Source organism: Gallinula chloropus (genome assembly GCF_964237585.1).
Source record: "Gallinula chloropus genome assembly, chromosome: 19".
Taxonomy (NCBI): domain Eukaryota; kingdom Metazoa; phylum Chordata; class Aves; order Gruiformes; family Rallidae; genus Gallinula; species Gallinula chloropus.
The window spans coordinates 660,869-685,970 of record NC_140104.1 but is presented as its reverse complement, the minus strand read 5'-3'; the positions used below and the strand labels follow the sequence as shown (position 1 = coordinate 685,970).

General features: G+C 50.4%; 1 protein-coding gene across 1 annotated transcript in view; it reads right to left on the bottom strand.

Annotated features, from left to right (window-relative positions):
- Positions 1–25,102, bottom strand: part of AP2B1 (adaptor related protein complex 2 subunit beta 1) — a 74,563-nt gene that overhangs the window by 9,962 nt on the left and 39,499 nt on the right. The window contains exons 15-20 of the mRNA XM_084272906.1: positions 17,041–17,082; positions 15,078–15,224; positions 13,660–13,805; positions 11,074–11,203; positions 2,499–2,583; positions 1,788–1,874 (exon numbers count right to left, since the gene is read on the bottom strand). Of these exons, the coding sequence (XP_084129032.1) occupies positions 1,788–1,874; positions 2,499–2,583; positions 11,074–11,203; positions 13,660–13,805; positions 15,078–15,224; positions 17,041–17,082 (637 nt within the window). The remainder of the gene's footprint in view (positions 1–1,787; positions 1,875–2,498; positions 2,584–11,073; positions 11,204–13,659; positions 13,806–15,077; positions 15,225–17,040; positions 17,083–25,102) is intronic.

Here is a 25,102-nt window from a genome sequence, read left to right as displayed (position 1 = left end):
ATCATTGCTGGTTAAGATACAGGGCACTGAGGCAAGCACACAAGATTTCCCTAGCTTCCCCTCCTGCAAGCTATTGGCCTGCTCCTCGGAGAAGCCCAGCTGGTCAAGGAAGGAAACGGGGGTATAGGCACGGGAGGGAGGAGGTGTCAGCAGCGGAAACACACACACAGAAGCTTCGTGGATGGAAGTGTTGGAAATCTGCTGATGAGACGTGACCCACTTTCTCCGGTACATAAGCCAGAGAGCCTGGCAGATCCTGCACCCCCGAGCACCCCGAGCGAGGGGTCGCGCTGGGGACAGGCACTGCACCCAGGGCTCTCACTCAACCACCCACAGGTGCCTCTTCCCATCTGAGCCCTGGCAACGGCTGCGGATACCACTGCAGAGAAGCCTCCCCGTGTCCCCACGCTCTCCCTGCAAGCCAGTACCATGTTCTGCTCTGAGAATCACCAACTCAAGCAGGCCTGGGGAGCCGGGACCCTCCCTGAACAGGGAGCACTGCCTGTCACCCCCCATTTCAAACGCTTTCTGCTGGAGGGAGAAGGGGGCACAGGCCAGGCTGCAGGATCACCAGGCTCATGTTCCCAGCCAACCCCCCCCTCCCTCTCCCATCCAGCCAGCACCACAACACTCCAGCACCAAACATGAGCCGTTACCAGCGTTTCTGACTCGAGCCAGAAAGGGCCCTGGATGGTGCAGCTGGGGCACGGCGGAGGCAGAAGGCACTGCTGGCAGCAGCACTGCAGTGCAGGGGAGAGGCTATGCCAAGCGCAGTCGGGAGCAGAGGGAGGACTGGGGGAGGCACAGAGGTTGTTCTCATTTGAAACCCCACAGTGAAATCAAGTCATAAGGTCCAACAGCTGCTATTTTTTCCCCCTCTTGCGTGCTCCATCTTTTATATTCCAAAATAGTAATAATTACGAGTACAAAGAGACCCATGGTTTCTGTCTGCAATTGAAGCAAGAGGGTGTTCATTGTGAAACAGCAGATCCCAGAGAATAAAAAGGTTACAGGGTTTGTAATCAATAGGGACACTTTCTTTCTCCCTGAAACATAGCAGCTTTTGGTAGCATCACTTGGCTCCTGCCCAGAACCTCTTGAACAGGAGCAAAGCTGCTACGCTGGCCCCATTCCACTTGGGTTTTTTTCTCTCCACACTCCCTCATCCTTCAGCAGTAGTAAGGTCATCTGTACAAGCAGGATGATCACAGAGGCAACGAGAAGGCTTAAACAGAGCAGAACAGGAGCGAGTGGGATCAAAACGCATCGATACAGCAGCTACCAACAGCAGCCCCAAGCTCTTCACACACAGCCTGTCCTCCATGGGCATCAAAACCTCTCCCAGTGTGTGCAGGTCACTCTTGCACAACAGAAAGAAGCAAGATGCTGAAAGGTGAAGCGACTGGCCCAGGATTATGCAATAGGTTAGAGCCTGCAGAGGGCTGTACCACTGTGCCTGAAGCACACAGGAGCAGGACAGGATTGCTGCACAGCCCCAACACCACATGCAGCTCTATTTAAGAGCAGCTTTGCAGAGAAGCAGAGTATAAAAGAGAAAACAAGACTAAAGTCCAGTACAAAATGAAGCAGACAGGTAAAACCTAAAATCTGTGGTTTTATGGGGTGCCAGCTAAAGCTTTTGACTGAAACAAGCCCTGTGATCCAAAGCTGTTCTGCTCTTAAGTGCAATACCCACCTTTTTGTTAGCCACAGACAATGCTGTTAAGGTGATGGCTGGTGGCCGTCCCCCTAAAGTGCTCTCAGGAGGGTAGAATTAAGGTACTCACCAGCATTCAGGTGACAGTCTTTAATCTGGAACTGAAGCTCGTTTTCATTTGGAATATCTTTCCATGTTGCAAGGAAGACCTGGCGCTCTAGAAATGAGAAAGATCATCAGCACTCCTGGATCCTTGCAGGACTGAAGCATTAATTCACCCCAGAACGATACAAGGTAGACACACAAAAGATCTTTGGGTCACATTTTGCCCTGTTGTGGTCAGATTCAGGATTTGCTCCTGTAACCACCTCAGTCTCACTGTAAAAGCAGCAAAGCTTGGATTTTGGAGCCCCCAAATCAAAGAAGTTCTTTACTGTATGAGCTGTTTACAATTGAAGAACAGGGGGGATATGACAAGAAGGAAGGAGACCCACACATTTAGGATTATGTCAGTGAAAGCTGCTTTTCCAGCAATTTCTCAGCCAATTAAAACAACAGTTTAATAAAGGTGACATGAATTACAAAGGAAACAGATCACCCCTTGTCTGGCAGAAAGAGTCAGAGCAGAAGTCTGGGGTTCAGGTACCTTTTACTGGAGTTACAGGACAAAAGGGGACAGGAGACCAAAGCACTACAGATTAATTCAGCCTGCTGGGATGCACTGGTGTGAAGGTCATGGCCCAGCACAAGTGAATCTCAGCCACGGGACAACTGCACCCAGCTGGGCACGGCCAGCACGGTCTGGCTGAGGGAGGCTGACCACAGACCTAGAGGCACTCACCCATTTTGCCATCTTCTACAAAAAGCACGTTGAGAGGGATTAGGCAGCTGAAGTAAAAGACATCAATGTTGTTTTTCACAGCCACCTGTCACAGAAGGAACAGGGGTGGTTAGAGCTTCTCTGTCAGCTGGAAGTCCAAAGGGAGCCCAAGACTTCGTGCAGTCTCTCCCCTGCCCACGCACCCTGAGGAGCTCTCTGGGCAGAGGCCAGCAGCCAGCTCCAAACATGAGACTACCTGCAGAGAGGCTGCCGAGTCTCTGGGTTTCAGGCAAGGATGAGCCTCACCCCTTTGCACTCACTCCCTTTCCTCTAACAGCTGCTCCATCTTCTCCCAGGAGAGTTTCACCACGCTGCTTCAGAGCATCCTTGCTCTTTTCTGCTCTCACTCAGCCTCTCCTTCCCCCCCCCTTCCACCACCTCCGAGGTACATCCCTATCTCCTGGCTGCACACAGCTACTGCCACGTCTGTCGTACTGCACATCAGCTTCTCACCACCCCTCTTTGCCATCTCACCCCAGCTCCAACCCCCTGCGTGTTCTTTATTTTCACCCCCAGCCCTGTCTGGACACGCAGACTCCTTCATCAGTCGTGTCTCAGCCCGAGACTCTCTAGAAAGCCTGAAGCCAGCCCATTGCCTGCACCTTCCTCGCAGCATCTCCCAAGTCTCCTGTGCAGTGACAGCTCTATGGGATCGTGTGCCAGGTGTCAGTTCCTGGAAGAGGAGAGCCCTGCTGCAGAGCAGTCGGGGCAGGTAAGGAAATAAACATCACCTGACAAAAGACTTAATTCTCAGCATCATTAAACTCTGCCAGCCAGGAAGAGGCACTGGATCACCTTCTATCACACATCCTTGCCACATTACTGCCTAATCTCTGCTAACAGAGAGAAACCTTACTTTGAGTCTTCCCCAGGCTCAGAGCTGACAGTACAGCAGGAGCAAACGGGAGGTCTGAGAAAGTGCACTGTCATAATATAGCACAGAAAAGGTAGCTCTGGGCTTTATTCCTATGCCTCTCACGCTCTCCTCACATCACCCCGCACAGCGATAGCCTGTCATGGGAGTACAGATCAGCAGACACCTGCCATTACTTGCAACGAAGGAGGCTCAGTCTGTAAGAGAGAGATAGAATCGGGGTTGTGTGGGGAGCCCTGAACTTCAGGAGCTGTTTGAGCTCCTACTTCCTTTGGAAAATCCCAAGAGGAGTTCTCCTATTTGTCAGCCAGGTGAAACACAAACCAGACCATGCTAAATGCTGAGCTGAAGAAATAAATCTGCTGCTACAAAGATTTATGCCCAGACAAACTCCATTCGCATTAATAATTACACACATTAGTGTTCTGCTGAGAAAATCTATTGTCCCACAGTGGCAGATTTAGAAAGACACCCCCAAATGTCAATAAAAACAGCTGCAGATAGACAAGGGAGGGCAATAAACCAGAGAATTCAAACACAAGCCAGTTGATTAGACATGCACGCAAGCCAGGGGACGAGTGGTAGGAGATCAAACCCCAGAACAAACTCCTGTAGCAACTGGGAAGGTCCCAGAAGTGCAGAGACCAGCAGAAAGGTGGATGTGACCGCCTGTGAGGTCTCTTCTTCCAGCCATCACTAAAGGTAGCAGCTTATATTTAAATCCCACAGAGCAAAACAGCTTAAGAAGGGATTAGTTTAAAGTCCACTAAACCCATGTAAATGATGGTGCAACCTAAAAAGCCAAGGGAAGGGTGTCCTGTCACCAGGAGCTGTCACACGCTCCCACGGCTGGCGTCACGCTCCGGCGCTGCAGCGGCTGCTGCTCAGAGGCACCAACGCCAGAGGGACAAAAGCAGACTGGGGATGGACTTAAGTGATTCAGCTCTGCAAAATGTGATTGAACAGCCTGGGTGAGTAGCCAAAAACACACCTCTGAGTCCGGGAGGGGAGAGCTGGGGAAGAGACAGCAGTGTAGCCATTCCAGATGTTGTACTTGGAAAAAAGTCATGGAGATGAGCCAGAAGAGGAAAAAATGTAGGCTAAACGTCTGGGAAAACTTGATAGTGAGAATTATTGAGCAGCACAAAATTCTCCTGAGGAAGACAGAAGCTCTGGTGCTTGGAGAATTTAAAATCAGCCTTGACAATGCTCTCAATAAGAGAAACTGTAGCGAAACAACAAAGCATAGCAGGGGCTACACTGCGTGACCTAAGATCTTTCCCAACTCTGATTTAATGATTAATTGCCTTGCCTTAGAACAACAGAGATTACTTAGCTTTTGTAGCTAATTGTTGTTGCCATACAACAGCAGCTTCTTACAAGAGGGGCTGGAAAGCAGTGCCTTCTCTCCAGTCACGGTTCTAGAGGCACGCTCCAAATTAATATGCTAACCCTGTCCCTGCAGTTATGAGAATGCTATAAAAAGGTATCTGCTGACCTGCTTCTCAACTCTGCAGAAACATACTGAGTAAGCTGCTTTGGCTATACTCTGGAGAGCTACTCAATTAAGATGCTCTGAAGTGCAATTTCTTCCCAGCAAAGCAAGCCACACACCAGCCTTCTTCCCAAACTGCATCACTGGACTCAGTAATGACATCACGTGTCACCCTGCAAGTATCTGTAATGATGCAGACACCAGCTGTTACAAATAACCTTTGCAACCATGAAAGGAAAAAGCTACAGTCTCCTTAATCCCATAGCACTAGGACAAGACTAGCAAGCTTTTCAAGACTAGCTTCCACCATGCACCACCACATACCTCCCCAAAGAGCCAGGCACACAGTTAGTGCTGGTCCATGGAAAGGGAAACTCTCAATAAGATGCTAAGAGGCCCTGCCAGTTGCTAACAGCTTTCCAAGGTCATACTCCAGCCTTTGCACTGCCACATCAGGAGCATCCAATGCCATCTGACAGGCTACAGAAGCCACCGCAGGCAGAAAGCAGCAGCACCTGTGAGAGACTGAGGAGCTAACAACAGCCACCTGCCAGAAAAATCTAGTGCTCCTGAGGTGGGAACATGGACCCTTGACAACCAACGACACCTGAAGCGATACCAGCACCTGAGAAGTCTCTCCAGGTCTGACACACATTCAACACCCCTCCACTCACACGCAGTAAATCCCACAGCCCAGCCCAGACTAACACAGTGTGTGGCTTTGCAGCTTTACCCTGCCAACCTGGACACAAACTACTAAATCTTCAGGTCCAGACATCTCAAAGTCAAAACAGAAGCATCTCAAATAAAACTGGCTTTCCATCTGTGATCTTTCTAAAAGGAGGAAAAAAAACCCCACATCCCAGTATTACTACCTTGTGAATTTAGTCAAGCAGAGTACAGAACTTCTGAGGGATAAAAGTCAAAAGGTGCCAGATTTTCATGTGATGCTTCACTGCTGGAAAGGTGAGAGCCCACTGAAAATTGGCACAGGGCTCCCAACTGCTTGTGTCTCGTTCATGATCCGACTGGAGGAAGCAGCACCTCTAGAAATAACCCCTGGGACACATTTGCTGGCCTTGCAGCACGAGCACCCCCATGTCCCCTCTTGCAGTGCAATCCCTGTGAATGGTGTTTTGGGGAAGCTCTCCCCTAAGAACAATGCTAACTTGTCTTCTTCCATAGCGTAGATTTCTGATGCTTTAAATCCCAGGCTTGAGCATAAGAAATGACTTTCAAAGTCAAGTCTGAAAGCAACACAGATGCTTTCCATCAGCAGCAAGTACACAACATACCCACTTGGAATCCCATTAGCACCTCCACTAAATTAAGGATTTACTTCAAGTTGAGTTTTGCTTCAGAGCTTGGTAACAGCCAAACTGTTAAGGCGACAAGAACTCTCCTCTGCAGAGTCTTTTTTACCTCTGCCAGCACAAGGTCATGGTTTATTCCGTGACAGTCTGCTGCTCTGGCTGTCAGGTGCCCCCAGGGACTGCTTGCTACTTCACTTCATTCTGTTTGACAGGTAGGGTTCTCAGGATCCCACCAGTGCTTGACAGGCGCTGCCAGACGGATGCTCTACCCACAGGCACAGGTCTCAAGCCCAGGGGATGCTCTACCCACAGGCACAGGTCTCAAGCCCAGGGGATGCTCTACCCACAGGCACAGGTCTCAAGCCTAGGGGATGCTCTACCCACAGGCACGGGTCTCAAGCCCAGGGGATGCTCTACCCACAGGCACGGGTCTCAAGCCCAGGGGATGCTCTACCCACAGCCAACAGCTCTCAAGCCTGGGCAGCGGGGCTGGGTGCAGACAGGGAGGCTGGGTGCTGTGCCTGGCAGCTCCGGGCACGCTGCTCACGTCAGTGGTCAGGGGACGGCGAGTTCCTGGGAGGGCTGTGCTCCCCTCTGCGCCTGCCCGGACCCGGAGCTCAGAACGTCCTCTGTTACTGAGTGTGCTGTACCAGGTGGCAGGCCTGCCCTTCACCGGCAGCCTTCCACTGCTGAGCCCGGAGCTGGCTGCAGACACCAAGCTGTGACCTGAGTCTTTAATGCAGGGAGCTCCCAGGAGGGTTCTCCCTGACAGAATGAGACCCTCAACTAATAGAGCCTGTTAATAAAAATAACCTGGGGAGCAAACCTGAGGAACCACCTTCCAGGTGTAGCCACCTAAGGCTGTTCTGCGGTGGCTGGTCGGTAATCTCGACACAGCTCTCACACATATCAAGCAGGCTCTGAAGGGAGAACATCTGCTGGCTGGACCTGCTGCTCACACTGATTCTCAGCCTTGTTTTTATGGAGTTAAATGTGGGAAATCTGTTTCCAAGTACCAAGAGCTCTGCATCTGTGACCTGAGACACATTAACACTTCTGAGGAGTAAGAGCTCCAGCGGCTCTGCGCTGCGAGGCCCCAAAGAGCAGGGGAGTGCAGGTGATGAGCTACAGCAGAACTGAGACAGAAGGACAACTACACCACCCATCTTTTCTCAATGAAGAACCTTCATCTGCCTTTATAGAAACGTTCTGTCAAACTCACTGGGAGAAAGGAAAAGGTTCTGCCCTGCAGGCTGTGCCACAGGAGAGGTCTGGGTCTCCAAGTGTCACTTCTCAGGAGGAGACACAGCTGGCAGACCCTTCCCTTTCCATACTTGCCAGATCATTGTATGGGCATTCTGGAAAACTGGCTGCATGCTCAGTAGCTGCGACAAACAGCCCTGGCAGCTGACAGCAGGTAACACTGGGGAATGCGACACACTGACTGTTCTGGATGTGGATCCCAAAAGCACGGCAGTGCTCCGAGCTCAGGCAGGCTTGCCACTGCTCCAGGAGTCCCTGCAGCCTGTTTTTGATGGCTTTGTCTCCTGAAAGTGGTTACTGAGAGACCCTCACAGTCGTGCCATGAGAGGCCAGGCCTGCGCTCAAACTCCTGCAGTAGGCTGGCTCCACTTCCCCCATTTCCAGAGCTAGGGGAGCAGTTCACACCTGCCCCAAAGAACAAATCGGGTATTCTCATTTCCCAGCCCTTCAAAGGCCACTGACTAGGAACAGGGGTTCTCTTTAGCATACAAAGCCTTTCATCCCAGGCATTTTCTTATTCCAAGTTTGACTTGAAGCTGAAGAAGTATCTGGAAAGAAGATACCTCACCAAAGCAAATCCCTATTTCAGAACCAGTGTCCCTCTTTGAGGGCTCAAGGTCTCACATACACAGTTGGAAAGATCCTGCATCCACCCCATCTTCTCCATCAGGTACAGAATGGCTCAGAGGGGTTTCACTGCTTTGACTGGGAAGAAGGCAACTGCAGGACCCACAGATGCCTGTCCAGCCACTGGAGCCATGTCCCTTGATGGCCAATGAGCCAGGGCTACCAAACACTTGTGAAGCTCATCACACACACCTTTGGGCAAGACCTTGTTACCATTTACTGGGGCCGTGCCCTGCAGAGGCAGCTCTGGGGACCACAGCACCCACAGGTGCCAGGGACCTTCAAAAAGCCAACAAGGCACTGCAAGAGCGTTCCCCAACAGCACACAACTGTGTCAGACTTTCCTTAGTCACAGGCACCAGCTTCTGAGCTTGCAAGAAGTAAAACAGGTACACCAGAGAGCAGAGGTGGAGTCTGTTCAGCCCTACAGTGCTGTGCCCAGTCTAATTTTGGCTTGCTTGACTGGGGTTTGAATTGGAGTCAACAGGTCAAATCATCAGTCACACTGTCATCACTGCTTTGGGGTGGGAGGCAGAAGCCTGCTCTTCATTGTCACGAGATGCAAGGTGACTGGCAAACAGAAGACTTTTCAGCTGGGAGCCACAACATTATTGTACCCAAGAAGCCTCTGAAAATATTTCAGTCCCTCTCATCTTCTTGCAGAAATGGCTTTTTTGTTAACACCTCAAATATTTTAGTTTCTTTCCCTGATTATGGATGTGAAGGTTAAACCAGCTGTATTGGGTGAAGGATTAGAAATGGTCATAAAAATAACCTGAACAAGACTTGAATTCATTACTTCTGAAAGAGTTGCCTAAGGAATGTACAACTAGTCTTTGAAGCTTCTAATTAACATGACAAAAAGTTGAAAGCTATCAGTTTGGTTATTTCAGGACTTATTTTTCTTGTTACTAAAACAAAAAAAAAACCCCAAACTAAAAACCAACCCAGCAGAACAGGAGATGAACATAAGGTCCTCAGGTTCAAACCAGCCCCGCATCGACTTCAATGTTCCCCAGCTCAGAAAAACCACATCAAGCAAATTCAACTTGATGAGTGTTTTGGTTCTTCAATGAATACAGGAACATTTGTATTCTCTACTCCTATATTATGCTATAAATTGTTCCCTAAGTAGGTCACCAAAATGATTTCTGAATGTTTCAAGACAGATAATTTCTCCATGAACTCACAAAACAAACCCAGCGCCTTGGCTGTCAGGGCAGTGACAGATCTCCATCAAACCCACTGCTGTCAAAAAAGTAAGGGGAGTGCTCTTTTTAACTTGGCATCTGCTACCATGATTCAACTCTTTGCAGAGAAATATACTATTACTCCATATGGCAGCTTCCCCAATTGTAAAAGGGCAGCCAACTTCTATGGCAATGAGAGCGCGAGCAAATTAGCAACCGAGTCTGGCACTAACGAGCGCTCCGCTGTCTCAATAGAAGGTGGCTGGAGGTTTCCTCACATGTTTTTTCTTCGCTTTGTTCTAACAGAAGATGCCATAAGACACAAACTGTGTTCTGATTCCTTCAGAGATTTAATAACCCAAATACTTCACCTCCTTCCTGATCAAAGGAAGCAGCGATTTGAGTCTAGTTCACTGGGAGAGTCGCCGGTCTTACGGACGCAGACTGGGACTGTCACCTCTGAGAGGCTTCCAAAGCTGCTTCAGAGGAGGAGGTAGATTCTACCACAGCTGACCCAAGCGCAGTGATGCAACCCCGTCCCTGTGGCCTGGACAGGGAGGGAATCCAGCTGGCAGAGGAGCACATGTAATTCCCTGACTGGCCTCACGCTCCCCCATCGCACGCCGCGCTGGGAGCCGGCGTGTAGGACTGCTCGTTTGAGCGCCACAGAAGCTATTTCGAGCTGTTTGCCCAAAGACTCATCAATAAGTCATAAGCCCCAGAATGGAAGTCAAAAGAAGGGAAAAAACAGTTGCTCAAGCAGAATAAATAGTAACTTCCATTGCATTCTCAATCTAAAAAGAGAATGAGCTGCTTCAAAATATTCCCCTCTATGGGCTGCTACGCTACAGGAATCCAACCTAATTCCATCTCTTGGAGACTTGAGGCAAGTGAGACATGCTGTAGCCCAAGTTAACTGCACTTCTGGGAAACTGGGACAACCATCCTGGAGAACCCATCTCCAGGGAGCAGAGGCAGGAGTCATTCACTGAGCTCTGCTCCATAGAGTGGCTGCACTGGGCAGCAGTGGGAAAGAGCCTGCTTGCAGGGTGAGCTGTCTGCCTCATGAGTGCAAGCCCAAAACCTGAGGCACACTCGGGCTGATGGAGACAGTCTCTGGTCCAAACCAGAGTGGAACATCTCCCTGGATCAGACTGGCAGGCCAATCTGATCAAAAGTCTCTTCTAGGGAATGCTGTCCCTGAGATGCATCAGCAGCCTCATTAATGAAACATTAGCTGCTCACGTCATTTCTCCTCTGCCTTTCCTGGAACACATCTTGTTTGCCTTGGCTTAGCCTCTCTGGGGCAGGGATGTGCCAATGTCTTTGCAAAGCACCCTGGAAGCTAAAAGCACTAGAGAAATATTAATCCCCCCCAGTTGCCACCTTTCCCGCAATTCCTTTGATTGCCTCAATTCCTGCTGACAGCTTCACTGCCTCTTCCTCCACAAGCAGACACCTTTTCAGACCAGCTTCAGTTCATAAGCCCAACCAAGCCTCGTGCCCAGTTTACAGAAGCGTGTTACTGGAGCAGACACCAGCAGTGTGCTTAAGGTGTTTGAAAAGTCTCTGCTTCAGTCCCTGTGGGAGAGACCAGAAAAAGGAGCAGGAAGGAGTTCTGGCTAGACTCGAGGCCCAAATCCATGGGGTCTGCGTGCTTTACCCTGTGCACGTGGCATTTCATTACTGGAGCCTTACCACATTATGCTGGGCCAAACAAACTGGGCTGAGCACCTGCCGATTGCCCCGTGGCCCAGAGGATGACAATCCTCACCTGCAGGTTGTTCAGAGGCTCCATTTTCATCACCGGTCCCAGAGTGTTGAGGGGCAGGGAGACATCAATGCTTTGGTTTGGCATCAGAGGTGTGTGAATGGCCAGTGGGGTGCTTGGGATGACCCCAAAGCTGGACAAGAGGAAAACAGAGATGGTGAGGAGCAGCACTTCATTGCCCAGCACCTATTCCCCTTTTGCCAGGCACAAGCCAGCTCACCTTCCCGTTACTCTTGAGCTGCCCCTGCTGTTACTCCAGGGAGGAACACAGCTCAAAACAGCAGACAAAGTAGGACAAGGCATGAGAAGCTCAATCAGGTCAGCCTTGCTGACAACAAGCACCACCCTGCCCACGGATCAGCATCCAGCAACTCCTCCATTACCTGCACAGCACCGGGCCATGTGCTGAGCTGCAGCCTGCCCAGCAGAGAGCGGCACCGGGACTCAGACCTCTGACAGTCCCTTACAGAGCTGCAGAGTGCCATAAGTAACATGTATCACACACTGCACGGTTGTTATATCATTGGGAGCTATGGAAGGAGGAACTGGAGCCAAACCAGAACAGATACATAGCCAGGGAGAAGAATGTGCTTTGTAACAGAGCACTGTGAGAACAAATGAATCAACGCAGCCAGCTGTCTGGTCCCGAACGACAGCGTCTGGCTCTGTTCCCTGGTTTGAGGCTCCTTCAGTTGGGGACTTAGACCACCATAGCAAAGCAAGCATCTACCTGCCCGTTCAGTCCAAGAGGCATTTAACTCCACAGGCACCTCTAGTTAGTGGGGACAAGAGGCAAACAGCTGACATTTAACATGACACTGCTGTACTATGCACCGCCTGCTCCAAAGCAGATGGGAGTGCAGATGCTCAGGAGTTTTGGTGGCCACTCAGTCTCCTTAGCAGAACTCACATTAACCCAGAGGGTATAGAGAACTTAGAGACAAAGATGTCTAGGTGTGTGGCTTTACTTTATGTACTGAAGAACCTGATAGTGTCTCTGCAGCCACATGCATACTGGGCACGCCACTTGCAGAAACCAGTAGATGCCCCATTCTTTCCTCTGCTCAGTTTTCAGCTCTAAGGAGCTGAAGTAAAGAATATTCTCAGCAAGGGTGTAGCCACATGATTTGCCTCTGCAGCCGTTTCACCTCTGGGGACGTAAGCCCTGAGACTCAGGGGAAAAGCAAAGCTGTGCTTGCTCCTAAGTGGCTGTGCTATTACAGCACACCAGAGCTCTAGCTTTCTTTGATTATTTTGTTTTAAGGCTTTATCCCAAGACTGCAGTGAATGCCATTAGTAGCAGCAGGAAGGGGGGGGGGGGGGGGGGAAGCAATAAAACCTTCCCAATCACAAACCTTCATATGTAAACCTGAAGAGCCAGCCCACTGCAGCTCTTCACAATGCACCAGCCACCACGGAAAGCAGTGACAGGACAACAGTATTTGTAAAAGAATAAATAGAAGTGGGTTGTATATGAAGTGTGTGCTGAAACGCTGCAGAAGGAGAAACTGCTGGTTTACTGTACAGTATTTAAACTTCTTACATCCTTGAGAAGTACCATGTAGGTGTGGCTAGAATACAGCCTGATGTAAGGGGAGAAATCACAAGCAAAATGGCTTTTTTTAGGCCAATCTGCATGAAACATTTGCATTTAGCAGCTTAGCAAAACTCTCCAGAAAATACAGCAGTCCAGGGAGAACATTTACCAAGACTTACTTAGCATAATGTCTTCTCTAAGTAAATATTATTCGTCCCAAGAAATCCCACATTTGCAGGGCTAACAGCGATGCTTCCAGTGGATCCTCAGTATGGAGAACCCTTTTCCAGTGAAGGGGTGTTAAGAAATACAGGCAACATTTCAGCCACAAGATATTCTTCACAGGCTTGGTAAGAACTAGCCTGGTCCTTGCTCCAGGTAACTCTGGCTGGGACAGGCAGCTGTGGGAGCCACCGTGGCCGCATCGTGTCTGTCTGGGATGGGCTGCTGAGAACAGCCTGTATGCTCAAACAGTAAAGTGGCAGCTCCTTCTGCCAAAACTGTTCTGCTGCCAGTTACAGGGAAACCATGTGCCACAGGCTCTCACCTTGCAGCTTCCTCACTGATAAATAGCTGTACTGATGGGAGCCACACTTCCAGACTGTCTGGGGGGCAGCACAGCAATTAAGTCTGGAGATGGAGGCATTATGGATTGACACTTGTGCAGCTCAAATACTTGCTGTTTACCTCCTCACTTTGCTCAGGGCACTTACTGGCTATAAAGCCACTAACCTGCCTAACAACTCCTGAGGCTGCTTTAAAACTCTGCAGAGATTGAATGGGGCAGGTGCTGTTTCAGAGCTAGGAGAACTAGAAGAACGACAGGACCGTCTGCTGCCTGTTTCCTCACTGAGTTGTCAGTCTGTATTGACAGCACTTTCACACAACTGTGGTGTGATGGAGAGTTCAGGGTGTATCATCCAGCTGTTTCCCTGGTTGCATTATCTATCTACAATAAAAGGTCTTCCCAATACCTGACAGCATTGGCACAAACTCCTTTCACACAAACACACACTTTTTAACACAGCAGACAAAGAGTGTTGATTTCTTACCTGTTCTTATTAAACTGAATGGCAAAGTCAGTCATGTGCTGCAAAGCCTTATTGGTGAAGTTCATCTCCATGTAGATGTGTCCCTGTCTGTGACTGAACGTGCCCGAGATCTCCAATCCTTTAGCTTTCACTGCAGGCAACCAAACCTGAACACAAGAGACACCATTCAGCACGAGAGGTCTGGCCTGGAGGTAACAAACAAGCACAGTTTTCCAAACAACAGAAGAGCCCTGAGTTTGGAAACCCAGCTACACCAGCACGTCAAGCCCACAAATGCTACAGGAACACTACAGAGGAGACATGACACGGAGTGTTGAGAGGATTAAGCTCATCAATGAGAAACAAGCTTGCTGTTCCTAATCTGTGTTCCCAGCACTCACAGAAGAATTCAAATGTACCATTACAACTGTGTGCAGGAGAAGCAGGGAAAGCTTGTGTCCATCCACTACTGTGAGACCTACCAAGCCTGCTGATGGACAGGCTGCTCCAAGGATCTCTCAGGCAATCAGAGGTAGGACAATACTAAAGTTTGAACCAAACAAAAACCACAGGGCTGATACTATTAGCTGTTTGGGTTCTGGATTCCCGAATCATCTTTATAGGAAAAGCCCAAACTCAAGTTTGAGTGCTGCAAAAGTCCTTAGCTCAAAATCACAGGGTTCTCTTCTACTTGCTCTGACACATGGTGCAATACTTGCAAGCAGCTAAGGACTAAAAGCTTTGAGTATGCTCTGTGGTACCCTGAGAGCCTACATTTCATAGGATGACCTGAGTTTATTCATCTACTATTTAAGAAGACTGCTAATTGTTGTTTACTCCCTTTCAGGCAGGAAAGGCTAATCCTAAGCTCCCTGTGGCTGCTGTACACCCTGTTCCCAGGGCCGTGGCTGTATCTCACAAACCCTTCAGACTAAGCATGCTTCAGTCAGCAATTCTGTGCTCTCTGCCACTAGCAGAGCATTTATCTGCATTACCCTGCAACACATTCACCCAGCCATGGGGTTTTATCTTCACCCTCACGTTGGATGCCTCCAAAGAAATGGATGAAAGTTGTGGCAAACTGTGTCCTGCCCTCAGTTTCCTGGGGAAACTTGCCAAGAAGTAGGTCTCCAGGAAAGCTGCTCTGACAGAATTGAAATTCTCCTATCTTATATAAGCCATTCTTTAGAGGAATATTGTTACAAACAAAATGGGGGAACTGCTAAAAAAAACCTCTGGAAGTCTGTAAACAACAACTAACAAGGTCTCCAACACACTGTTACTCTGCCTGGCGAAACCCCAGGGCATCCCCAACAGGGCTGAGCTGAACTGAGGTGCCCTGACAGCACCATAAACCCACAATAAAGGGGACAAGCGAGCAACCTCAGAGTACTTGTAACCTGAGGTAAGAGTGAGGACGAATCCTCTTCCTTACGTACAGACTTGGGAGCCACATATCCTCCAGGAGCCATGCCTATGCCGGACGAGAGCTCGAAGAGATCGTTGAGCCCACTGCTCACCACGGCTGGGGTGGGGGAAGGAGCAAAGGTGGCTGGCACAGAGGAAGGAATGTAGGTCTGCCCCACCTGGAGGAGTTAAAATCAACAGGCATGGTTAGCATCACACGTGAAGAACGCTACTTATTCAATAAAGCATGAACTCAGGCAACATCCTAAATATTTTACAGCCATTTGCAGCCTCCCCACTGAATTATCAATACTGATAAATAATGCATCTGAATTCCAAAGCTCGTGGAGACTAATCCCTGCACCCAGCTGTCACCTCAACCTTTCACATCATTTTTATAGCTCCAGTTATCTACTCCCACTGTAGAGGAATCTTTCTTCTCCATCTCTTCTTCTCATAAAGACAATATGCTTTGTGGCTCTGCCCTACATAAACCCAGGGAAAAGAACAAAATGCTTCCAGCCTTCCCCCAGCTATGAGAGTCTTTGGGAATCTGCAAGATTTTGCATATCCAGAGATAGCAAGGGAGTCATGACCGTGTTGTGTACTCCCACCCAAAGCCAGAGCTCTGCATTCCCAGCACCATCATCCACACAGTTCATTACGTGAAGCAGAACATTACATGGCAGAGGACAACCTTTCTGCAACAAGGGCAACCCTTCCCTCTCAGGACTAAAAATGAGAGCACCAAACCCAGAGTATTAACCTTTAGGTGCCCAGCTCCAGCCACACTCGAGTTGGCTCCTGAGTTCCCTTCTTCACTGAGAGCAGGAAAAATCAAATGCTTTGAATAGGATTCAGCAGTCAGCAGCCCAGAGACAGGCAGGATGACTAAAGGCGGTAGGACTGGTCTAGGTCTGAAGTCTTGGTGCTGTTCTGTGTGGAGGAGCCCACCTGAGTTGTGGTGTTCCAAGCAGCCCTCTGGACAGAGAGGACTGATGTACTTAGACAATGGCTCGGTGGGTTTATGCTGACCCAGGGAGGCAGAGACCTGGCTTTGTGGTTATGATCTCTGTGGAGTACGTGTCTCCTGTGTCCTGGGGGCTGCAGGTATACTGCACCATCAGCTCTCCTCTGCCCTCATGCTGACAGTAGAAAGGAATGCAAGAAAGAAGGAGAGAGAATGACTGCAGCCACCACAAGGGTTTCTGAAAAGCCCTCACCCCAGAACTGAGTATGCTTTCCTCACAACACAGTCCTGGGAAGAGGGACTGGAGCTTTCTCCAGGAGACTGCTTTTGCCTGTGGGTTGGAGGCACACTCCCTCCTGCCCACAGTGTCTCCAGGTCATCTTGCATCCTTTTCCCATGCTTTCCTGGAAGAACCTGGTATGCATTTGAAGCCAAGGGTGCTTTGGAAGCAGCTTGAGCGTCTCTCATGTCCTGGCAAGCGCTCTAGGCACCAGGACACTCACAAAGCACAGGCACAGAGAAGGTGGCCGGTGGCAGGCAGAGTTCAGCACTGACCACATGTAGTAGGAAAGCTCAGATCACCTGATTCTGATGTCCAGGAGAAATCTTGGTGGTGTTTGGGAGGAGAAAAGCACTGAGTTGAGACAGGCTCATGGTGATGCCAGGTTAGGGTTACAACAGAACAGGCTTTGTGAGTAGAGAGGTAAGCATCCTTGGCCTTTCAGCTGCCAAAGCAGTTGTACTGCACATGTTAATGCTGTTGCTTAAACTAGAAGCTCTGAGAAAGAAGAGCTAAGCAGATAGAGTCAACAGCTCTGGCCCTGGCTGCTCTTAGGAAAGCCCAGGAGACAGCTGGACTCAAAGTCCCATGGGGTGGGACCCGGGTGTTTCGGTTGCAGTCGGTCCCTTTGCAAACATCTTCAGGGATTTAAGCAGCTTCCAGCCCGTAAGGAGTGAGGGGGCATTTAAACCCCCCAGCTCTGAGCAGCCTTCTCAATTGGGGAAAAAAATGGAATGGCACTTACTGCCGGGCTTCCTCCAATGCCCCCGCCAAGGTCACTGCCAAGCTGAAAGAGAGAAGGAGAGAGAGGAGAGAAGGACCGAGTTCATTTAAGCCAAGTGTCAGATGGGCAGAGCGGAGCTCAGGTGACCGCGCTGCTGCGCGCAGGACAGGCAGAGACGCAGGGATGGGAAAGCGCAGGGAGCAGAGGGGCTCTTCTTGCTGTTGTGTGAGCAGAGCTATTTGCAGAACGACCCCCCACACACACCTACTGTGGACAGGAGCGGGTTTTTCTGCAGGTTGGTAAGAACAAAACCCCATCGTGGTGCCTGTCATCTGCACCAAACCCTCCGTGCAGCTCTTCATGTTTCATGCATCAGTGCTTTCCCTTCAACCCACCACGCTGGCTGCCAGCAGCCCTGAGCCGCTCCACAAAACCCAGTGGGATAACTGTGAAATGGAATAAAAATAAAACTGACAGGAAGCTCACTTCCTGAAAGCCTCAGTTTTCTAGGGAACAGCTACAAACGACGGGAGAACACAATACATCTTGGCTACGTTCCTTTGACACACGGCTCTCGTCAACAACAAGCCAGACAGAACGGGATGCGTGCCGGCTATTGCAGCAGCTCAGATAGGTGGGCTTTGGCTTCCCTTTGAAGTTGCCTCCTTCCCCTAGACATGAAAAAAACAGCTTCACAATCTAATGCGACATTCAAATAGTACAGAGACCTCAGGGTGCACTAGGGTATTTCAGTGACAATCACACAGCCATGGTGTACCACCCGCGCAACCCTCCACACGCACGAAGTCCTCCCTGGAGCTCTTCTGCCCATCCCACAGCCCACCCAGAAGCCATCCCACCCCAAACAAAGCATCCAGATCCCTTTCTCAGTGAGAAAGCCCATTTAAAAAACAATATATCAATCCCCACACCATTCTCCACACTTGAGAGAATTCAGTGATCTGGACAGACCCCAGAGCTGCTATGAGTCCTGTCTGCGAGTACAGCATCACTCCCGCGAGTACAGCATCACTCCCGCGAGTACAGCATCACTCCTGCGAGTACAGCATCACTCCTGCGAGTATTTATAAAGCACTTGACAGATGACTGATAGCCAGGAGGAACCACGCACGGACCCGCAGCAGTCCCACAGACACATCCCCAGGCTTATCTGTGTCCCAGGCTTTTTGTTCATGAGACCATGATAGATTTTTGCCCAGTACAGGGTGGTTTCTCAGTCACATTCAGACAAGGAGCATGTCCCAGCAACGTGCACAGAGGATGAAGCAAGCAGAGGGGCAAGGCAGGAGTCAGCCCCACGGGGAAAAGGTCGGACTGGCAGACCAGAACAGCACAGCTCGCCTGGTGCATGACTTTGCTCTTCCATTCATTAGGGTTTGGGGAGTTGGTTTGCTTTAGAAAAAGCTTTTGGCAAACTGGGTCAACAAAGGCTCCAGGTACGTTGTTCAAACATATGCTGATGTGTTAAGATACTGGGGAAAAAAAGCAGCACAGAGCTAAAGCAGAAGCTTCCAGGAGTGCCCGTGCTCACAGCCAAAACACCTCCAACCTTTTCCCTCTGCACAGAAGAACTGAAATTCAGCTTCATTCTGGTCCCTGCCAGCCTGCTCCCTTGGGCATCTCCTGGCAAACATGTACACTGGTCAAGAGACACCACAGAGCATCGCGCTTCTCTCCTCAAAGCACAGATAGCAAGGATAAAATGCCTTGAGAACAGCAGTGAAGTTGTGAGGTGGTGACTTACCAGATGATACCTAGCCTCCAGAAATCCATAAAATTTGACAAATCCCCGTGCTACTGTGGATCCCCTTCTACCCCAACACCTCTCCTCCCCCTAGTCCCCACAGCAGCCACCTGACGCAACATTCGCTGCCGTCAGTGGGTGTTAGAGAAACCACACACGATTTCCCTTTTGAGAAGCAGCCTGAAGAGGTTTTTTTTCTGTGTGAGACTCAGTTTATCCCTACTTGAGGTCACAGCAGAAATTCACAGGATGTCCCTCATCTTCTGCACCAGCCACCACCTCGTGCAGCATCCCATCATCCTCTTGCTGCCCACTGTGCTGCAGAGCCCAAGTCCAGTTCTTCTTCGTTTACTTAAGAGATAACAGATAAGAGTGAGCGACTCCAAAGTTAAAAGAAGGATCACTCACAGACCAAAGGAAGCCAGCCAGAGGATGCAAAATCCAATTAATATTGAGCTAATAAAATAGAGTTTATTCCAGTGTCAGGTCTCCCCCACTCAAAGAGCCTGGCAGAGCAGAGTGTGGTTCTACAGGCTGCTCTTTAAGCCAAGCCGTGTTTTAGATTAATATATCAGATCATTTACATCTTGTTACTGGCTCACTGAGGAGTAATAAATGCAACTATTACACCTCATCCCTATTCATAGCCCTGCACGCAGACGAACTTCACACTTTATACTGACAGGCAGTGAAGTCCAGAGGAGAAGAAGAAGAAAAGGTAAAGAATCCAGTTCATTTCCAGATCTCCCTGCGTGCACGAAGGATTGCTGGCACTGCTGTCTGCAGCAGGGGAATGGGTGGTTGATCAAGCAGCAAGCATTTTACAAAGGGTATTATGGAAATGATTGAATAATTCTGCATAATCGAGCCAGATGTTAACTGTTCTACCACTTCCTACCACAGTCATGATGAGAGGCTGCAGGCTGGGAATCCAGCCTCCAAGAGAGCCCGGCACCGCTATCTGCATGATAGCTGCTCACTGTGAAGGAGGAAAGGAATGACATATTGGGGTTCCTCAAGCTATCTGCAAGTCTTCCATGTTCCCTAGCTGTCAGGCCTTGGGGGAACAGTAGAGTTTGGATTTATTGCTTGTCTTGACTTGAAACTCCATCTCTCACTCCCTCCCAGGCAGAGGGAACCTGACTGGCTCAGAGAACTTACCATCAACCTCCTTTCGCTTCTGGATCCCACCCAACATCTATGTGGTAGAGAAGATTTGTTTCCAAAGCCGGGAAGCTCTGACCTGCTCCTCCCCAAGCCCTGCCTTACTCACAGGAGGGGTTTGCACACAGCAGCCTGCCAGTCTCAGCTCCTACACTTGGGACCGAGCGCTGCAGATAGGAGCTACAAAGCTGCAGAGCAAGCTCTGAGGAGCTTCCCCAGGTCCCTACAGGCAGAGCTGGCTGCACCTGTACAGCCAAGAGAGGACTGACAACATATCAGCTCCAACAGAAGTTAAGGGGGGAAGTTAATAGAGAGCAAATCAGTTCCACATGGGATCTGGGATGTGCTACCCAGGGCAGCAGCACAGAAGCTCCTTTCTCCCTTTGCCTCACCTCAGCACCAATACTTTCCCTGTTCAGAAAGTACAGGTCTGTTCACCCAATCCTCCTGCAGAACACCCCAGACCTAACTTGGAATAACTCAGAACGACTGTAACAGCGACGTCTGTGAGTAAGAGGGAAGGAGGAAGAGAGAGGGAACAGGAACCAATTACCCACGGAGTGTCCTCTCCCATCTGGAGTGACAGGCAGAGTGCAGAAGGGAAGAAGCAGATAGATTAGTCAGGCACAAAGTGCTGCTGAACCAATTCCCCAGGGCTGGCAGCGCTAGTTAACTGTTTCCATTCATCTCATGGACAGGCAGCCACTCCTCCTGACAGGAGAACGTGAGCCTGCCTTGCATGGGAGCAGGCAACAGCTCTATGGAGGAGAGGTCTGGAGAAGTGGCTGGAGAAGTGGCCCCAGGTGAATTTCATGAGATATAGCAAAGCCAAGTGCAGTGTCCTGCACCTGGGGCAGGATAACCCCCATTACCCATACTGGTTAGGAGATGATGTGCTGGACAGCAGCCCTGAGGAAAAGGACTTGGGGGGACTTGTGGATGAGAAGCTGGACAGGAGCCACCAATGTGCATCTGCAGCCCAGAGCCCAGCCCCATCCTGGGCTGCATCAAAAGAAGCGTGGCCAGCAGATTGAGAGAGGGGACTCTGACCTCTGCTCTGCTCAGGGGAAACCTCACCTGCAGTGCTGGGTCCAGCTCTGGAGCCCTCAGCACAAGAAGGACATGGACCTGTTGGACCAGGGCCAGAGGAGGCCACAAAAATGACCAAAGGGCTGGACCATCTCTCCTATGAAGAGAGGCTGAGTTGGGCTTGTTCAGCCTGGAGAAGAGAAGGCTGCAGAGGGACCTTATAGCCCCTTCCAGCCCCTGAAAGGTGCCTATAGCAAAGCTGGGGAAGAACTGTTTGTGAGGACATGGAGTGATAGGACGAGGGGTGATGGTTTTAAAGTAGAAAAGGGGAGATTTAGGTTGGATATTAAGAAAAGGTTCTTCAGTATGAGGGTGGTAGGTCACTGGCACAGGTTCCCAGAGAAGTGGTGGAGGCCCCATCCCTGAAGACATTCAAGGTCAGGCTTGATGGGGCTCCGAGCAATCTGATCTACTAAAGACGTCCTTGCTCACTGCAGGAGGTTGGACTAGATGGCCTTTAAAGGTCCCTTCCAACCTGACACATCCTATGATTCCATGATTCTATGAATACACCTGCCTGCCCTGCCCAGGCTGGAACGCTCGTGGTGGTGGTGGGGTGGATGAGAGCTGCCACTTGATGGCCAAGGGGAATGAGTGGCATTGGCAAAGCCCTGATCCTCAGTCCCAGTTGGCAGGCTTGCCTCTTGAAGAGGCTTCAGGAGATGAGCAGGGGAAGAACAGGGAGCCTTTGGCCAACAAACACATGGAGCTCTTCAAACAGGAATTCTCTTGACTGCCTCCAAACTTGTCCTGCCACAACAACACTCAAGTAGGCAGGTGGGTTTAAAGAAGAGGCTGAGCTTGACCCTCTATCAACCCAAACAGCACCAGTGCATCTTCCTGAACTGCATCTGCACCTTGACTCTGTCTTGGTTGGCTCAGGTGGCGCTGGGGCTGCTCTGCAGCTGAGGAGCCTTTGCCCTGTCACTGCAGCAGTTGTGCTGACTTACCAACTGCAGCAGAGTTACTGCATCAGGAGGGCTTATTTGCATCTTAACAGCAGCTTGTAATGAAGAGACTCTGCTGAAGTGTTCATGTGATCTGGAGGGGTTACAATCCCTTCTGCAACATGACGTGGAGCTTCTGGAGCTCCAAAAAATAACAGGGAGGGTGGAGCCAGGGACAGAAGCTGCAACAACCACTGCTCAGCAGTCCCTTTGCCTGCAGTCCACAGCACAGGCCTGGCTGCCAGAGCAGCTGCATTTCATGGAGCCAAAACTCATAGGTGAAGAGCAGACAACTGCTGCCTCCTCCCTCCCTCGCCCCCAAACCAGAGTTAAACACTGCAGCTCAAGAGCTAGAAGCAAGCATGGCCCCAGCCTGGCAGCAGCAAGGAACACGGTGACTCCTGAACAAGGATCAGGCACAGGGCTGGCTGAAATGCTGAGAGCACAGTTCTAGCAGGCTGCTCGGTCCGGGCTAGTCCTGTTACAGGCACCTTAGTTGCAGGACAGATCACACTTGGCCTGCACCCTCTGATCTCCAGCAGGTATCTCGCTGCAGACTCCACCATGAGTCACACCCAGGCATTTTCGGGACCTCGTTTGCTACCTGGTTTATGTGTCTGTTCTCATGCTGCCACACCAAGCTTGCAAAGCAAAAGGGCTCCAGGCCAGACCAAGGGTGACATGTCAAGACCGAGGATAACACGTCAGAAGTGGTGGAGGACACATCATGCTGTCGATACCACCGGTTTCAGTGCCAGGCACTACTAATCCTTTGCCATTTTCACCTTCTAAAGTGTGAAAAAGCATTTCTGCAAAGCTTCAGCAGTCTGCTGTTCCAGCCACACCAGCCCTACCTCAGCCATGGATGTGTGTCCCACCAGAAGAGCTCCTTTTCCTATCAGCACTGCTAGCAACAGACACTAACAGATGTCCTTTGTAGCTCATCAAACTGGAACACCCTAGGTGAAGAGACACGCTCAGGTCCTTGTTGGAGGGTGATGGAGCACCCTGGGGCTGACCTAGCACAGACACACTCACACTGTAGTTCCAGGAAGAGGTAAATGAAGAAACTTTCCTAAGATTATCACAGCAAGTCACTTGCAGAGCCAGGAGAGGAATCCGGCACCCAGGGCAGACTTCTTTGGAGTTCACTTTTGGGCTTCCACAACTGCATGGAACTTCCTGCTCTGAGCACAGGCAGTAACTTAGTAAAAGGATTTTTACATAAAACACTGGTGAGTCCCTACCAGCTTGAACAAGCCAGGGTGTTGTCCACCGAGGCCAGGCTTTGAACTCTCTGTGTTCAAGTGGTCAGACAGGGAGGGAGCTACACCACCAGCCCCTTCCCACCAGCCTTTTGGATCAAGCAGGCACCGGGGGCTGCTGGAGCTGGCATTTCTGCCAAGCCCAGGACACTGCAGAGGAAAGGCTGAGCCGGTGCTCAGCTCCCAGCCCTCCCCATGCAGAAGAAACCCTTGGGATCAGATTCCCCCACACCCAGGTTGGTTACAGACAGGGTCACAGCTCAAACTAGTCCAAGTACTACAGTAGAGCACGGATACCCAGTGTTTATCAAACAGCTTTACTCTTCAGGGCATAAATCAGCCTGATCAGCTGCCAGCCTTGAATCAATAACACTCCTGTAGATGAGCGGCTGGAGCATTAAATAAAAGCCCTTACACACCAGGCAGCCCAGGCCTGCCCGTTCTGCAGATTCACTGCCCTGCCCCGGGCTTCAGGCAGCCTCCTGCTGCGCTCCCCAGCGCCAGCGGCTCCTGCGCCGGGCAGCACGAGTGCAGGGCCTTCGGAGCTCCTGCACACACAAAGGTGCAGAGGCAAAGAGACCCCGGCCCATTGGAGCACGGACAGACATCCCCCCAGCGCTGCCTGCCCAGCAGGACAGCAGCCAGAGCGCTGCCAGAACCCCTGTGTTTGGCCCCTTCGGGTCGAGGGGGTGAAGCACCAGGCGCTCAGCTCAGCACGCACAGCGCCGCACCCCGCACGCTGCTGCCCGGGCCAGTCTGGCTTCTGCCACGGCACAGTCTGGAGCTGGGCATCGCCAACAGCTTGCCAACTGGTCACTGTTTTACAGACAAGAGAGCAGAGCAGAGCCAGACCTGCACAGGGCAGCAAACAAGCACAGCCCGGAGCAGACTGGGTGCTGGCTCTGTTCTCTAGAGAACAGCTCTCCACAAGTCACATAGCGAGTCTGCCCCGGTCAGAAGCAAAGCATATCTTGTTCTTGTGCTAAAGGCCCTTTTTCTCCTTTTTTTTTTTTTAAATTAACACATGCTCAGCATCTGTGCCTGCACAATATGCATGTTACATTCAATACCAATTACAGGACTCACTATGGAGATGAAGTAAGAGTTATTCGCTGAAGAAATTAACCTCTCAAGCAGCTGGAGTCTCACTGATCATAGGAATAAGTATCTAGCAATGCTGAGGAAAATTCAAGTGAATGATATTAACTTGGTGTTTATCCAGTTTTACACCATGCAGCCTCTATTTAAATGCCTGGAAGAAAAACACACCACAGTTGCAGAAATGGAAATGCAGAATGGCATTTGCCATGGAAGTTAATGCTTCTGGTAACCTCCTGGGTTAGTTCTGCTGGGGCTTCCACTGCAAGAGCATCCCTCCATCATCTCCAAAGAAAAGGAGGCGTTATCAAATACACAAGAGCTGCAGTAAGTATCCGAGGGGATCAGGACGTGACACTGAGTGAATGTGACACACTGGCTGAGATCCTGCCAGCAGCCTCTTCCAGACCTTCAGCTGCCTTTGAGACACTCACAGCACTGAGGCAATCCCACCATCCCAGCAGCAGACCACCATTTCACGCATCAACTCAAGATCAACCCAAACCACTTTCTTCCACTGGAGGAGAGGGGCTTATTTAGGCTTTTTTGTATCAAACAGTTGCTTAGAAAATGGAAGTGGGGTTTGGGTCGCGCTGCCCTGGCAGTAGAGCAGCTTCCATCCCCACACAGGCTGAGAGATCACGCCAGAGGCACAAGGCAGGGACAGGCAGCATTCAAATATCTCATGTCACCCTGCCACCTCTCAGGTCACCAAGGATCCAAAAGGGATCTACTTCTGATGAGCTGAAAACAGG